Source organism: Chinchilla lanigera, unplaced genomic scaffold (genome assembly GCF_000276665.1).
Source record: "Chinchilla lanigera isolate Chin_1 unplaced genomic scaffold, ChiLan1.0 scaffold00006, whole genome shotgun sequence".
Taxonomy (NCBI): domain Eukaryota; kingdom Metazoa; phylum Chordata; class Mammalia; order Rodentia; family Chinchillidae; genus Chinchilla; species Chinchilla lanigera.
The window spans coordinates 39,213,196-39,227,706 of record NW_004955407.1 but is presented as its reverse complement, the minus strand read 5'-3'; the positions used below and the strand labels follow the sequence as shown (position 1 = coordinate 39,227,706).

General features: G+C 55.4%; 1 protein-coding gene across 7 annotated transcripts in view; it reads left to right on the top strand.

The window, feature by feature from the left end:
* Slc37a1 (solute carrier family 37 (glucose-6-phosphate transporter), member 1) overlaps positions 1-14,511 on the top strand; it is a 64,340-nt gene that overhangs the window by 40,567 nt on the left and 9,262 nt on the right. For all 7 annotated transcript variants that reach the window (XR_001231343.1, XR_001231341.1, XM_005375822.2 and 4 more), the window contains exons 10-14: positions 6,173-6,253; positions 11,212-11,340; positions 12,894-12,984; positions 13,721-13,783; positions 14,142-14,227. Coding sequence is in view for 5 of the 7 variants with exons in the window: in XM_005375822.2 (XP_005375879.2) it covers positions 6,173-6,253; positions 11,212-11,340; positions 12,894-12,984; positions 13,721-13,783; positions 14,142-14,227 (450 nt within the window). In the remaining 2 variants the exon portion in view is untranslated. The remainder of the gene's footprint in view (positions 1-6,172; positions 6,254-11,211; positions 11,341-12,893; positions 12,985-13,720; positions 13,784-14,141; positions 14,228-14,511) is intronic.

Sequence of the window (14,511 nt, the reverse complement as noted above, 5' to 3'; positions counted from 1 at the left end):
CGGTGTGATGCAGGAAAGTGCCAGGCGGGCCAGTGTCACTTTCAGTTGGTGGCCATGCTTCTCAGGTGGGCCCCGCGCCAGCCCCCGGGCACCCACTCCCTCCCTGAGGGCAGGCTGCGGCTCCTGCAGTCCCGTCCCCACCCTCCACCTCCCTGGCCCACACCGCCGTCAAGAAGGAGGGCTCTCTCGCCCCACGTCCTGCTCCGGCGGCACCTCCCCGAGGGGCTCCGCTCCTGGTTACAGCCCCTCGTCCTCTGCCGGGGCCCACGGTGGACACCGTTGTTCACCCCCGCCCAAAGCGCGGCCGTGGGCCTCCAGTCACACTGGTCCCGCCTGTGGATGCTTCCGGGGCCGCCTCCTGCAGACGCCAGCCTCGCAGTGCTCATTCGTCCTCACGTGGGAGCACCTGCCCAGCCCACGGCTCGCGCCACCCCACATGCGTTGACGCGGGTGTCCCCAGCCTCGTCCCTGCCCCGCCCCCCTTCGGCCCGCTGCCCGTTGCCCTCCTCTGGAGAGGTCCTCAGTCTCAGACTGCGCCTGACCGCAGTAGACCTGGCTTTCACCTAAGCCCACCAGTCCCCAGTGTTCCACAGCATGGTCAGGGACTGTCCACACTCAGACAGGCAAACCAGGGGTCCTCCGGCTCCAAGCCCACCTCTGCCGGCCCCCGGCATACTGCCCTCTACGGTGTGGGGCGTGTGGAGTGGATCCCACATGTCATCTTGCCGTCAACTCTGTCCACGTCAATGCCGCACCTCTGAGCTCCCGAGACAGTCCTCTCCCCCGGGCCCCCAGATGTGCTCTTCGCTGTCCACCTGCACAGACTTCCCAAAGCAGAAGCTGGAGCTGGGTGTGGTGGCGCACACTTGTCATCCCAGCCCTCGGGAGGCTGAGGCAGGATTGCCGGATCGCCGTGAGTTCAAGGCTAGACTGGACTATGTAGTGAGAAACTGTCTCAAAACACAAAGAAGCTGGGAGCATAGCTTCATGATAGAGCACCCCTGGGTTCAATCCCCAAAACCACACACACAAAAAACCCCACCGAAAGCCACAAGTCATGGCCTTGTCTAAGGACACTCAGCACAAAACACCTCCCAGAGCTGGAGCTGAGCCGAGCAGAGAGAGACAGAGAGAGAGAGAGAACCGGCCTGCCCGTCGCTGGGCACGCTGCATGGGATTTTGAGTCCAGTTCATATGAAAAGGTTTGGGCACTTCATTAAATAACAGCGACAAAAAAATTAGGAAAGAAAATTCTGAAAACAGCTGCATTCTGGAAGATGCTACACGGCATGGGTTTGTAAAAAAAAACTGCAGTTGCTCTTTGCAGGTACTCGTGCTGTCTTCCTGCAGGGCCGTGGGTGTCACACTCTTACAGAAGCTGACATTGGCCATTGTTCTGTGGTCCCACTCAGGACCGCACGGCCGGCGGCACTGGGCTCTCCCTCCTGCCTGGAGCATTGGCGCCCGGGGAGGGCTCCTCCTGGCAGGCAAAGCTTGAGCACAGGCATTGGCCAGGAGGCTGGGCGGGGCCTCGGGGCATGGCTTCCAGCTCTAGGGTGGACAGTAGGCCTGGACACCCTGGTGTCCTGGACCTGGGGCTGTGGCCTCTGCTCCTTTCTCCTCTCTGCATCCTCCAGAGCTGTTCACTGAGATCCTGCCCAGCACAGCTGTCTCCAGGGAGCCGCCCACAGGCCAGCCAGGCAGGGCTCCTCTCCCGCTCCCCGTGCCCCGTCACGCTGGACAGGTCCACCTGCTTCTGCAGACGGCCCAGCAGTCCCTCCTGAGAACAGTAGCCACCCTGTCTAACCTCAGTTTTCCCCATGGGACTGGCGCTTGAACTCAGGGCCTTTACACTGAGCTATGTCCCCAACCCGTCAGGGTCTAACTAAGCTGCCTAGACTGGGCTTGAACTTGCAATCCTCCTGCCTCGGCGTCCCAGTGTGCTGGGATTACAGGTGTGCCCCACCACACCTGGCCCCCGCCCTATGTAACTTGCTGTCACTTCCCCATCTGCTGCCGTCCCTTTGTCTTCTCCCGAGTCTTCAAGCCCATGAGGACGGTGTTTTGGGTGTGGTGATTTGCTCTAAGCCAGCCACATTCCAGGGCGTTCCCATTTGAAAGTTTTTCAGAGGAAAAGTCCTGAGTTTTTCAATATTTTAAAGTTTTTGTTAGAGAAATTTAGAAAAGAAAGGTAAAAATAATAGTGCAAGAGCCCCCCAAATATCCAGAACAATACTGAAAAAGAACAGAGTTGGGGGACTCAAGCCTCCCAATTTCACTGGGGACACATGCCGGGCAGCGGCTGGCACCGCAAGGCCAGGTGGAGCCCAGCCCCGGGCAAGGATGGCCTTGGCAGTGTGGGGCAGTGGGCACCAAATACACCTCACTCAAGAGGCGGGACGGACTAGAGACCTAACCGTGAGCTTTTAGAAGACACAGACGCAGGTCCTCCCAGGCAGCAGAGCTTTTGCAGGTGTGGCCTGGGCACACAGGGTGTGTGTCAGTCTGTGGTATGAGTGTCAGCATGACCTCAGCCGGGCAGGTTTTTGTTTGTTTTTTTTGTTTTTTTGTCTTTTTGAGAGAGGGTCTCTCCATGCAGTTCAGGTTGGCCTTGAGCTCACTTTGTAGCCCAGGTTGGTCTCGAACTTGCAACGATCCTCCTGCCTCAGCCTCCCAAGTGGTGGGATTACAGGCGTGCGCCACCACGCCCATAGCCGGGCAGTTTTAAAAAGAGGTTTACTTTGGTTCCTGGATCTAGAAGTCCGAGGTCAAGGGCCACACCGAACAAGGGCCTTGCTGCAGGCAGGGTCCCAAGGCAGTGCCAGGCACTGCATGTAAGAGGCCAGGGGCATGCATGTACCTGTGTTTCCTGGTCACTGTCCTTCTGATGAAGCAGCCAGGCTGTCTTGGGGCCATGCAGTGATGGCCTTGTCTGATCCTCCAGGCACAGTCTTGAGATTAGGTCTCCACCCTCTTCATAGCTCACAGGAAGCCTCAGGCAGTGCCCAGGCCATCCCCAGGCCATCCCCAGAACAGCAGGACCGGAGAAATGGGTCACCTGGACTTTTTCAGAATTTAAAACTTGTGTTCCAAAGGGCACCATGAAGAAAAATGAAAGAGTACCCAGAATGGGCATCAAGCTAGCCATTCAGGTACATAAAGAGCTCCTGACACTGTCACGAAAACACACCACTTTAAAAATGGTCAGAGGATCCCGGCAGTCTTCTCTCCTGGGAAGATACGAAGTGGTCAGGAAGCAAGTGGTCAGCACCACCAGCCACCGGAGAGGTGGAACCAGAGCCACAGTGAGACCCACTTCCTGCCCAGCAGGATGGGTGGAGGAGGAGGTGGAAGAGCCGGAACTCAGGCCCTGATGACAGTTAGGGGTGGCAGTTCCCCAGAAGGCTAAGCCTAGAGCTACCCTTCGATGCAGCAGGTCCCCGCTAGGACTCTACCTATGGGAGATTGTGCCCACACGTGAGCCAGTACTGATATGTTGCTAGCAGGACTGATAACAGCCCGAACCTGGGAACTATGTAACTGTCCGCCGACATATAGGCAGATCAAATACGGTGTGTCATGCCAGAGTGTCTCTGACATGAGCAGGAGCGGAACCCTGGTAGGCACTGTGTGAACGTGCGTGAACCTGGAAATCCTACAGCTGGGAGAAGCTGGTCACAAAAGGTCACAGTGCACAGCTGCACTCCCGCGACAAATGTGCAGGGACGGAGGCAGATCACGGTACGGGCGGGCACCGGAGGCCAGGGCCTGCTCTGGAAGGTGCCGTGTGGACTTTCTCAGCAGTGCAGTTCTGCGCGTGTTCAGTCTGTCTGCGGCCCTCCTGTGTGTCTGTCCAGCCACCCTCAGGTCTTCGCTGTGTGTAGTGGAACCCAGCAAGGCTGCCGCTTGCCTGTGGTCAGTTTGTCCGGAAGCCTGTTGAAGAACAGGTCCCTGTGTTTATTCTGTGCTGTTTGCTGCTTTCCTCCTTTGAGTCCTCTGTTGAGAAACGCGGGCGTTTGTCCCGGGGCAATTCCCACCTTAAGGGTTTGCTGGCCTCGTCCCTGGGTGTGTCGGGCCTCCGCCTCCCCTTGGCTCTGCTGTGAACAGGGAGCCGCAATCACAGCTGATGTTCCCAGTTCTTGTCCCAGGTGAACCGCAATTGAGAAGTAGGAAATGGAGCATCCGGTGTTTCAAACTCAGCTCCCGATGAGGATGCCCCCGGAAACACGGCCTTCTGCACAAGGCTGCGGGAATTTGTGCTTTCGGCTTCCTCTGATCTCTGTGTTACTTAGGTTTAGGCTTAGGGTATCTGTTTTAAACTAGGACCTGTATTTGGTCCACAATCTCATAATAGGGTTTTGGGAAATTTAATGTGGCTTTTTTGTTGTTGTTGTTATTGTATATTTGTTTTGTTTTTTGCAGTACTAGGGATCAAACCTAAGGCTGTGCGCATAATAACCAAGCGCTCTATCACTGAACTATATCCCCAGCCTTCTTTATCTTATCTTATCTTTATTTATTTATTTTTGAGGATTGATTTTTGAGGCTAAATTGCCCAGGCTACCCTCCAGCTCTGGATCCTCCTGCCTCAGCCTCTGGAGTAGCCAGAATTCTGGGTACCACACCAGCTCAAAATGTGATGCTTTTTATTTCCCTGTTAGTTAGAATTAAGCTCAGTGGCAAACAGTAGGAAGACCCCAGGGCTGTGGCTGAAACAAGGTAGAAGTCTGGAGGTAGCAGCCCTGTGTGATGTGTAGCCGCAGGCCCCGCCTCTCCTTGCTGTGACCCCGGACACGGCTCTGATGCCCGGGATGACACAGCCCAAGCAATTAGAGCAGTGTCTGCAGCCTCGTGGCCCTGGCTGAAGGCAGGGCTCTGCTACCGGAAACACTGGCCTCTCTGCCCTGCGTTCCACCGCTGGGGGCACCCCGCCAGCCGCTTGCCCTCAGCCTGGACAGCTCACCCTGTACGCCAGGCTCTCGTAAGCACAGGACACAATTTTTTTTAAGCTACAGGTTTAAATTTTCAGATAGTGTGATAGTAGTTTTTCTTTAACCTCCAAATCGCTCCCCAGGGGAGATGTCGCTGGATGCCAGCGTGCGGGTCCACCCATGAACCTGAGCACAGCCGCGTAAACTTGCTGCCGCTCGCCCTGTGCCCACCTTCTGGATGTGTCCTGGCCCTTCAGCTCATGGCTCTCGTGTGGCTGCCCAGGCCGGGCTACCCCTCCCCAAAACGATCCAGAACCAGTGCTGGAAGTTTTTTTTTTTTTTTTTTTTTTGGTACCGGGATTCAAACTTGGGACTTGGCACTTGCCAGGCAAGCTCTTATGCTGCTGAGCTATATCCCCAGCTGGAAGGCTAAAGTGCCGTAGGAATTGTTTTAGTAGGGTTCAGACTAGGGAAAATAAGTAACATCCTTTTGAATGTAGAATAATTTCTTATTTTAAAGGAGGGTCATCTCAACTATTTCATAAACAAACAACAATGAAATTTTACCAGTAGAGAATTAAAAAAATTTTTTTTTTGTACCACAGAATCAAACTCAGCACTTTGCGCTTGCCAGGCATGCGCTTGTGCCATTGAGCTGTCTTCCCACCCCTGAATTTTAAAAATTTTTTACACTGTTAATTATCATCTAGGAGGTCTCTGCACCCACAGAACCTTTAGAAATAAATAATGGCTGGGAAATGGGTGCCCAGGAAATGCCCTCATCTCCTCACCTTTCCACACGGTGATGGAGATGGTGCTGGACGGAGCCCACCCACCCCACCCTGCCCACAGGTCTGCCCTGAGCCGGATATGCCGAGCCAGGGGTGCTGCTAGGCCCTGTCCGACGTGTGAAGGGAGACCTGGCCTGCGGTATTTCCAAGGCCCTTCCTATCCTAAACCATCAAAAAAAGGTCAGGGCTGTGAAGGAAGCCTAAGTCGCCCTCATTGGCATTTTTGGTCTTGGTCTTGGGCTGTTCTTCAAGAAGGGACTTACTTTCATTCTGTTACAGAGGGCCTCAAGCCTAGGGACCCAGCTGACTAGCCCGCCGCTTTATGTCAATCATCTGTTGTGCTTTCTCTTAGTAGCTTTCTGGTGATAATGGAATCTACCCTTGGTAAGGCGAGTTGGGCTTGATTGCAGGCTGATCAGTAATGGCTTTAATTGAATTTTCTCCTCACAGCATTTGAAAGCCTACGAGAATGGTACAAACAGATTTAGACTGCAGAAACCAGCGTCGCTCAGAGAAAAGAGCAGGCCCCTGGTAAGTTCCGTGCAACTTCCGTGCGACTTTCGGTGAGAAGGACTTCCTGTCAGAGCTGCAGAGTCCCTCAGGCTAGGAGGTGGACGGCCTTCTGCCTCAGGGACTATCACACACACATGGCCCTTAAAAACATCACATTTCCATGTACGTCTTCAGTCGAATCTGTGTTTGTCCTGGCTGGCTTTGTTCGGATGCTAAGCTAAACATAATTCACATATTTTTTTTTTTTTAAAGAGTAGCAAAATTTATTGGAGAAAAGGACTGGGGAATATGAATAGCTCCTGAAGTACAGGAGGGGTCCTGAATGGGTTACAGCAAGCCCACATTTCAAAGGAAGTTTTATAGCACAAAATCACAAGGTGGGTACAATGTGGGTCAAAATTACGATCAAGCAATAAGATTACAAGTATAGTTGCTTAGGTAGCATTGATCCACTGGTAGCAAGGGTAGATGAGTGGCATCCTTAACCTGGGTCGATAATCCGTAGTCTTGTCTTTAGTTAGGATTAGTGGTCTTTTTCTTTTTTTTTTTTTTTTTTGGTTTTTTTTGTTAGTTTGTTTTTTTCCAGTACCTGGAATCGAACTCACGATCTTGCGCTTGCCAGGCAGGCGCTGTGCCACTGAGCTAAATCCCCAACCCCTGGGTTGGTGGTCTTAGTCTGAGAGGATGGGAGAGGTGGTGGGAGAAGACGGCCCACTCCTGGAGAGATAATGGGAAATCTCAAATGGCGATACCAGTAATCTCAGGCTTCTGTGTATCCTCTAGGGAAGTATGTCAATTTGGCCATTGTGACTTTAATCTTCTCCACATGCACCCCCAGTCACAGTCTTGGTATGTTCCCGTCCTCTGCACTGACTCCCTCGAGGAGCCCTGTCTGACTGCCCACTATATTTCCACCTAACGTAGCTGTCTGTAATATTGCCCCCTCTGCGGTTAGGGGAGAATGGGCGTCATTTCCATCTAGCTGCTTCGACCTGAGAAGGGTCGGTGTAGGGGAGACCGCAGTCAGGGGCCTTCTCCAGAGAGCTAACCTGACGGGCCTTGGCTAGAAGTCACGTTGCAGTTTAGCAGTTACGAACTCCCTTGATAAGGTCGAGCTAGTGGGTTCCAGTAAAGAGTCTGGCACATATGTCATTGGCTCGATCTGCATGATCACTGGGAGTTTGGCAGGCTCTAGGCAGGAATAAACGTTTTCCAAGAAACTACAGCATATATAATCAGAGCGTGCGCACTGAGCCACACGCAGAAACTGCTCTTCAGGGGCTGGAATAGTGATGGTAACCAGTTGGCTGTCAGACCCCCTTCCTGATGGGGGTTATCTGTAAGTCTGATACTTCGTGCTGTAAGTCCCTCTAGTTTTAGCTGTAGGAAGATGGAGAGTTTGGTGGTTTTGAAGGACAGTTTTAGCTAAGGAATTTAAAGACTTTCGTTGAACTTTTATAGATTTCACCGTATTTTTTCTTTAAGGAGCCGTGATAGTGGTCAGGTACTAGTGTAGCTGGAAACTGCCAGAAGGGGTGAGCGATTGGAGCCCCTTTGTGTGTCTAGCTTTTATCACTGTGTGTTACTTTCATCCATCTTTTGGTTATACTTTTCTGCGGGTGTTTAAGATCAAGTTAAAGCGAGACTTGTGTTCATGAAAATTAGCCTCTTGCTGTCTGTCGAGGTCGGTTACCTGTCCCAAGGCATCACTTTTGGAATCACGTACAGAGCCTCTGAGCTCCTCTGTCAGCGGCAGCCAGCAGGTGGGTCCTGGTCTTGCTCACTTCGGGAAACCTTTCCCTCTGTAGCGACCCTTTGGCACACTGCACATGTGTTGATTCCTGCGCCCTGGGGTTCGCGGTCTCCCTGCTCAGGAGGTCCGGTGACTCACTGAAGCTGTAGGCTCCTGTGGAGAAGTTTCATGTCCTAGGTCCTCATCGTACTTCACGTCTTTAATCCAAGCCAAAAGCAGTTCTCTCATTGCACAACTGCTGTCCCTGCTCGGCGGCCCCTAAGCCCATGGGTGGGGGTGTGAGGGGAGACAGAGTGAGCAGAGCTGATGCCCCCCACAGGGCACTGGTGCCAGGCAGGCTGCCCTCAGCAGGTGGCACTGGGGCAGGGCTGTGCAGGGGCAGGGGACTGCAGGTGATGGGCGAAGATGTTGTCAGGCAGGGAGCATGTGGTTGTGTGGGGTGCACGGGGAGGAGTCGCATCACAGGAGCAGGAAACCATGAGAGGAAGAGGGGACCTAAAGGACCGCCCATTTTACAGATGAGGAAACTGAGGCAGAGGTGCACTGTCTGCTACTCCTGGCTTGCCCCCACATCCGTCTGGACAGCTTCTCCAAGCTCCTTGCATCACTCCTGCACACCTTGCTGCACGGATCCTCAGGGGTTCTCAGATCTGGTTTTAATGGTTGGGATTATTAGTGGCTTTCTCTCTCCTCAAACCTCTGAAAGGTCAGTGTATCAACTGAGCTTCTTGCTTTTTTCCCTGTATTACCTGGGAGATTTATCTGTGGCGGCTGAAGTATCAGAAGTGGGCAGATGATGCCTGTGGTCCCTGGGTCTTCGTGAAATTGTAAGCAGTGATGAACTCAAGAAATGCTCTACAGTCTGTGCTCACTCCTGGGTCGGCACTTACAGTCACGTCCAGGTGGCGCAGCGAAGGCCCTGGGTGCTAGGGTGCTGCTGACCTTGAAGCCAGTCCCACAGTGCTGCGCTGCTCCCATGACAGCCCGTTTCCTCTCATGCCCCCAAAGAGCCAGTTCCATATCTAGGAACAGATAGGTCTCACACCATGCTGCCAGCCACAGGGACACGGCTAGGCAGGTCCTGTCTGCAGCTCCCTGGAGCAGAGTCCTCTGGCCGAAGAAGCCTCCCGTCCACCACCCAGGCCCCACAGACCCCAGAGGCCCCAGAGTGCAGGGTGTGCAGAAGCACAGAGCCTCGGCCTGCACCCAGCCCCGTGTCTTCTCTGGCTTCTATGGGCTTTTTGGGCTTTGGAAGGGGAGGCAGCAGTGCTGGATTGGGTGCCTGGGTACCTGGCTGAGATGGGCAGCTGCTTCAGGAACAAAGCTCTGGTCAACAGCTTGCAGCCAGCCCAGCAGATGGTACCCAGGGGTACTTCGCGAATTCAGGAGGGGCTGCAGGTGGCCCCAAAGCCTCAGGTCACATCTGCGCTTTGTTTGGTCTCTATCATGTGCTGGTTAGCTACTTCACAAAGAGGACCGCGATGTCCTCAGCTCCAGCCTGGGCCCGGGATGCCCCAGGGGCTGCTGCACTGGGGTTCAGCCAGCCTGGGCGTCGAGCGCCCCATGTGTGGCCCCAGGAGAACTTGATTCAGTGAAAGTACATTCTCGAGCTCCAGCTCTAGCTCTTTGTCTTCCTCCGCCTTTATGGACAGGGCTTTCGGAGGATGTTCTGCTGTCACACCTGGGGTTTGTCATTTTACCCCCAGTAGCCCAGAGGGTCTACCGTGAAGGTGCGGTCACAGAGCAGCTCTGAGGCCACAGTCCGCCCGGTCGGGGAGCCAGGCCCCCGCGTCACACACCGATGCCAAGTGCACGAGGGACAAACAGCATTGCCGCAGCTGGCCCCATTTCCTTCGTGCTGTTCTCCATCGGATGAGAATTTGGAATGGCAAGGGTAGGATGTAGAATGTGGTGCTGTTATTTCTTTTTCCTTTTAAATATTTTTTTACTGTACTTTTAACCCAACTTACATGGGTCGTAGTAAGAGAAATGCAATGCAACCTGTTGGACTTTGCGGAAAGCCTGAAATTCAGGGAAGCTTTCTTGGAAGAGCATTTTGAGATCATCCTTGCTCTGACTTGGAAGCCACCCCTGGCCGGGGTCACTCTGCTTCAGGAAATGCAGGCTGGTCCCTTAGGAATGTCCAGAATATCAGAGGTCACAAAGTGTCAGAACTGACCTATGAATTTTAAAATAACGTTGCTTCTGGTAAAGTATGTCCATAAGCAACTCCTTGGGAAGTGCACGTCCGGTAAAGAATTCCTCATTGATATTTCCACAAACATTGCCCGTACTTCCACCGGAGTAACAGCTACTGGTTTAGATTTTACGTTCCTTCAAGAAGATCCTACGGTGATACGCTTACGTAGATGGCTGCTTAAGCATTTTTTGAGATCAAAATGAAAATCCAGCTTTGAACAATGTGTTATTTAGTACTGCAAGCATTTGCTTTTGTTACTAAAATCTTGCAAATATTTTTTAACAGTTGCCAAATATATCGTCTTAGTTTTCTTAAAGCTCTGGCACAACGCCTGACGCCCGAAATTTAAAGGAGGAGGGGGTTTTTTTGTTTATTCCTTTGTTTTTGTTGGAGGAGGGCTTTATTTTAACTCACTATTTTAGTCCAGTCAGGTAGCTCCAAGGTAGGAAGGGGCTGGTGGAGGAGAGCTGCTCATGACCTGGAGGACAGGAAGCAGTGAGAAAAGGGAGGAGCCGGGGAGGAAGATGGACGCTTCTGGGCCACGCCCACAGCGATGCTTCTTCCAACCAGACCCCGCCTCCTGACAGCAAGTCAGCTAGAAGCCCCGATCCCATCCCCTTCTCAAAGTCCCACCCAGGAGCACACGAGGCTCTGAGAGGCATCCAAGTAGAAACCATAGCACTCGTTTGCACGGTTGTACATTAACTGACCAATTTCTGTCCATTGTGATGTGACATCCCCTTCATGGTATATTTTTCACTTTCCATGTTACTTTTCACAAACAGATGGCAAGCATTTCTAGATTAGAAGGTGCTGTGTGTTAATAATGTTCCGTAAAAGTGTGTGGCTGCTGATGGCTGTACAACAGCGGCTAACTGTGGTGTCACCCGACACATCCTCAAGACTTGGAGTGGAAAGCAGAGTCACCAGGCGACAGCGCCGTTGGATTCTGGCTGCAGCTGTGCCAGATCTACCCACTGGTGACACCTGCTTCTCCCTCTTTTCACTGGAACTCGCGTCCAGGACCCAGAGATGCAGTGCTTGCTGCTGTCCGACGGGAAGACCCCCATCCACCCGAGCCACATCGTCGTCCTCCCAGGGGACAGCGGCAGCGGCATGGCCATCAGCTTCACAGGGGCCTTGAGGATCCCGGTGAGTCGCATGCCCGGGCAGAGACATGTCGTGGAGAAGCGTGGTCCTGGGTGTGACACGGAATCCGAGTTCTGTGGGCGCAGAACTTACGTGTCAGACACACGGATCGTGAGCCAGGCCGTGCGACCGTGAGCTCCAGGGACCCATGTAGCTAAGAGACGTTTCCTCTATGTAGCACACTTGTAGTTTTCTTGAGATTAGTTTTCTCCATTTAGAAATTTTAAATGTTCATAGACAAGCAAGGCTTTCCTTGAAAGTCCAAGCATCTGGCTGCTCTGGGCCAGTGTCCCCCCGGGCCTGTCCCTCCCGTCTCCGCAGCCCTTCCCCAGCCCTGTCTCTGCCCGTGACGTGCTGTCAGTAGCACAAACCACGGTCCACTGCCCTGCACACCATGGAGAGAAGAGCAGCGCAGGGCCCTCGGTCTCTGGATTTGGCCTTAGAAAATTCTGTGGCTGGCCCAAGGGGGCATCTTGCAATCAGCGCAGAAGGAGAGTCGAGGACAAGCGGCTCTCGGAGGGAGGCGCAGCGAGGAGGTCTCTCGTGGCCTCGGTTGTTCTTGTATTACATTCACGGGCCCACTCGTCTGTGTGTGAGGAGCCGTGTGCAGGATGCGTAGGCGCTGCGTCCCTCCTTGTGCAGAGGGCAGCAGGTGCAGAGAACCAAAAGCAGAAGCAGCTGGGGCGATAGTGGGCTCTGCTGCGGAGCCAGGGCACCAGAGGCGAATACCGGTCTGTATGCAGCGCTTCCCATCCACGAGGAGCGGGAAATGAAAACGGTGCAACCCAGGACCGCAGAATACCTCACAGAAGTTAAAGGGCAAGGACTGCCGCTTCAGGACAAGCGGGAAAACTGGGTCTGCGACAGCGAAGCTGAGCCAGGCTCTATCCCGCAGTGACCACCAGGTCCAGGCCTGGCCACCAGGCCCTGCACAGGCCTCTGAGGGCCGGCCTGTGAAAGATGCTGGCTGTAGTTTGTTTCTGGTACCGGGAATCAAACTCACAACCTTACGCTTTCCAGGCAGGCACTGTGCCGCTGAACTATATCCCCAGCCCTGTAGTTCGTTTCATTTTGGTTTCTTGTTTTGTGTTTCTGGGAGAGGGTCTCACTGTGGGAGTGAGCTCAGGCTGGCTTTCTGCAAGGGCTAGGATTAACAGGCATGCATCAAGAAGCGGGGTTGAAATATAAGTTCTTTTAAAAACTGTGCTCTTCGTAACAGCGGGCAGCTGTCCTGCCCTCCCTGACCGTGCGGCTGCCCCTAATACTTCGGTCTAAGTAGGCTGCGCTCCGTCCTAGTGTGGGGTGAGGGCCGGGAGCTGGGCTGCACACCAGCTTACCTGCTTGGCTCCAGAAGCATCAGGTTCCCGTCTCGAGAGGGGCTGGGTGGGGAGTCTGGGTGGCTCTCCAGGGAGGCCACAGCCCGCCGGGTCCTCTCAGAAGGCACCGGTAGGTGGATCTGCCCCAGAGCCCAAACCTGCCGGTGGGAGTAGAGTGGCTGCCACTGCTCACTACACCCCATGCCGAGTCCCCCAGGTCACCGGCTCATCTCCCTGCAGGGCGTGATCGAGTTCTCCCTGTGCCTGCTCTTCGCCAAGCTGGTCAGCTACACCTTCCTCTTCTGGCTTCCGCTGTACATCACCAGCGTCGGTGAGTGTGTCGCCAGCGTGCTGTGGGCCCCGGTGACCTGGTGACCTCAGCCCAGAGCAGCGGGATCCCTCACGGGGGCCTCCAGGCTGCAGCTCCCATCCCCATGGGCGCTGCTGTTCGGCAGCCTGCGTGTCAGTCCAGGTCACTGCTGCCCCGGGGAGGGAGGCTTCAAACCCCTCGGAACCCGACCTGGAAAGCGCCTCCAGGGGACACGTTCTGACGAGAGGGAGGGCTGACTGTGAGTCCAGCCGAGGCAAGGCCGTGGGTCACTACAGAACAAACCTGTGGAACAGACAGTGCGTCCCTGTGGGGACCCCAGGGCGGTGGGAGGGGGGGCAGCTCCCAGGCAGGGGTCACTGCTGGAGCAGTAGGATCCATGCTGACGGTGGGGAAGGTTGCTGCAGCCCGGCCCCCCGGAGAGCAGGAAGTAGGACCCGGGAGGCTCGGCTCAGGCAGGTGGCAGGGCCAGAGCTGGCGAGCCGGGAGGGCCTGAGAACAGAGCAGCATTTCGCCAGGGGACGGGGGCACAGCCCGCGCCTGTCACGTCCCAAGCCCTCCTCCGCCGAGCTGGAGTCAGGAGTGCAGTCAGCCCGCTGCGCCTCCCTCGTCCTCGCAAGCTGAGCCAACTGGCAGTTGCTCCCTGGTGTGAATGATGCCATGGGGTGGGTGCCCGCCATCCCCGCTGCCCTGCCCCTGAAGCGCACACCCTCACTTGTCACCTCTGCTCCTTCCACAGATCACCTCGATGCCCAGAGGGCGGGCGAGCTCTCCACACTGTTCGACGTGGGCGGGCTCTTCGGTGAGCGCCACACCTCCCGCTGCGCTCTGTGCAGACAAGCGTGGCGCTGCATGCGGCCGCGGCCCTGAGTGGCCTTAGCCATCCCTCAGCCTGGGGGTCCCCTCTTCCAGCCTGGCCTCTGGCCCTGAACTGGCATCCTCTCCCCTCGGGCGGGTGACAGAGTGGCGGCACTTGGACCCGTGCGGGTAGCGGGTTTCAGGCCTGACCCCGAGATCGCCCTGTGGTTCACTGGGAGACACCCACACGGGGCCACGACCAGAAGCGCCTCCCAGAGGGACCGCCGCCACTGCTGTCCTCGCCCGCCTTCCTGGGCTCTGGATGAGCTGGTGCCCACCTGAAGCCGCCCTCTCTGCTGCAGGCGGGATCCTGGCGGGTGTCATCTCCGACCGGCTGGAGAAGCGGGCCTCCACCTGCGGCCTGATGCTGCTGCTTGCTGCACCCACGGTGAGCCTCTTGCCGGCCAGCGCTGCCCCCGAGCTGTCCCCTCCACTGTGTGCGGCAGGGGCTGCCCCCCACCGGGCTTCCCACGTGCGCTCCTCCCCAGAGCCCTGCCCTGCCCACCTCCCAGCCCCTGCGAGGCACACGCCACTCATGGGCCTTTAGGAGCTCAGGACATTGGGTAGGCAGTGTCCCCTTGGTGGGCCTCAGCTTCCTCTTCTGAACGGCTGGATTGACAGTGGCACCGCTGCAGGATGGCTTCAGGGACTGTCACTGCCGTTCGTCACAGC